We start from the raw sequence: 1,136 nt of genomic DNA on the forward strand, positions 1-1,136 counted from the left end.
TATATATATATATATATATATATATATATATGCATATATCGTTTAACATCTGCTTAAACGATATATGTATATATGCATATATTTAAGACATGAGAAATTATGTACATTATTTATATTATTTACATCTGACAGATATTTGTCCTCATTTGTTGTTAACACAACGTTTCGGCTGATATACCCTCCAGCCTTCATCAGAAAACTGATAAGAACAAAATTCTCCAGTTGAGTGAGTACCACCACCCAGGAGCAATCAAAAACATAATAAGTAACTTACATAGGCATGTGTTTTTCTTCAGCTAGGATAGCAGCATCAGCTTTCAAGTCATATCTGGAAACAGAAGTGAAAATGGTTTCAGCATGACACATTTTTACATTGGTGAACCAGAGGGGTAGTTGATCACAGGTTTCAGACTGGTCAATCACTGGTTTACTGTATTTCTGCAGAAACATTCAACTTATATTTAGGCAGTCACAGCCAGGAGGTCTGGCTGTTATTTCTAGCCTACCTATTATACATTAGATAATGAAGTCCTTGATACACTATGTCTGAATAAAAGATGGGATGGTTACAACATCTTTGATCATAGGTTTGGACTGACCTGGGGCTAAACAACAACAGCTATACTATACATTAGATAATGTAGTCACAGATACACTATGTCTGAATAAAGCTAGGAAGGTCACTTCTGGATCATCTTTGATCAGGGGTCTACTGGATTAGGGAGCACAAGTGAAGCATATCAAGCAACCACAAAGAGGATCTTACTCATTGGTTGTGTTTTCACTTGTGTCACATTAAAAGCACTACTACTAGTGCCAAGTGAGAAGCAGTGGTGCTGGTGCCACATAAAAAGGCACTGGTGATGGTGCCATGTTAAAAGCAACCAGTGCACTCTGTAAAATGGTTGGCATTAGGAAGGACATCCACCTGTAAAAACCATACCAAAACAGACCTCACCAGAGCTTGTGCAATATTAAAAGCACCCAGGACACTGTGAAGTGGTTGGTGCTAGGAAGGGCATCCAGCCGTAGAAACCATGACAGAACAGACAACAGAACCTGGTACTTGTACCAGCTACAAAAGCCCCCCAGTCCACTTTGTGAAGTGGTTGGTGCTAGGAAGGGCATCCAGCCAT

The 1,136-nt window shown here is 39.3% G+C and overlaps 1 protein-coding gene across 1 annotated transcript in view; it reads right to left on the reverse strand.

Moving 5' to 3' along the window:
* The window catches only part of LOC106879416 (uncharacterized), a 40,870-nt gene that overhangs the window by 23,485 nt on the left and 16,249 nt on the right, over positions 1–1,136 (reverse strand). Inside the window, exon 3 of the mRNA XM_014928972.2 lies at positions 275–328. Coding sequence (XP_014784458.1) covers positions 275–328 — 54 coding nt within the window. The remainder of the gene's footprint in view (positions 1–274; positions 329–1,136) is intronic.

Source organism: Octopus bimaculoides, chromosome 29 (genome assembly GCF_001194135.2).
Source record: "Octopus bimaculoides isolate UCB-OBI-ISO-001 chromosome 29, ASM119413v2, whole genome shotgun sequence".
Taxonomy (NCBI): Eukaryota; Metazoa; Mollusca; class Cephalopoda; order Octopoda; family Octopodidae; genus Octopus; species Octopus bimaculoides.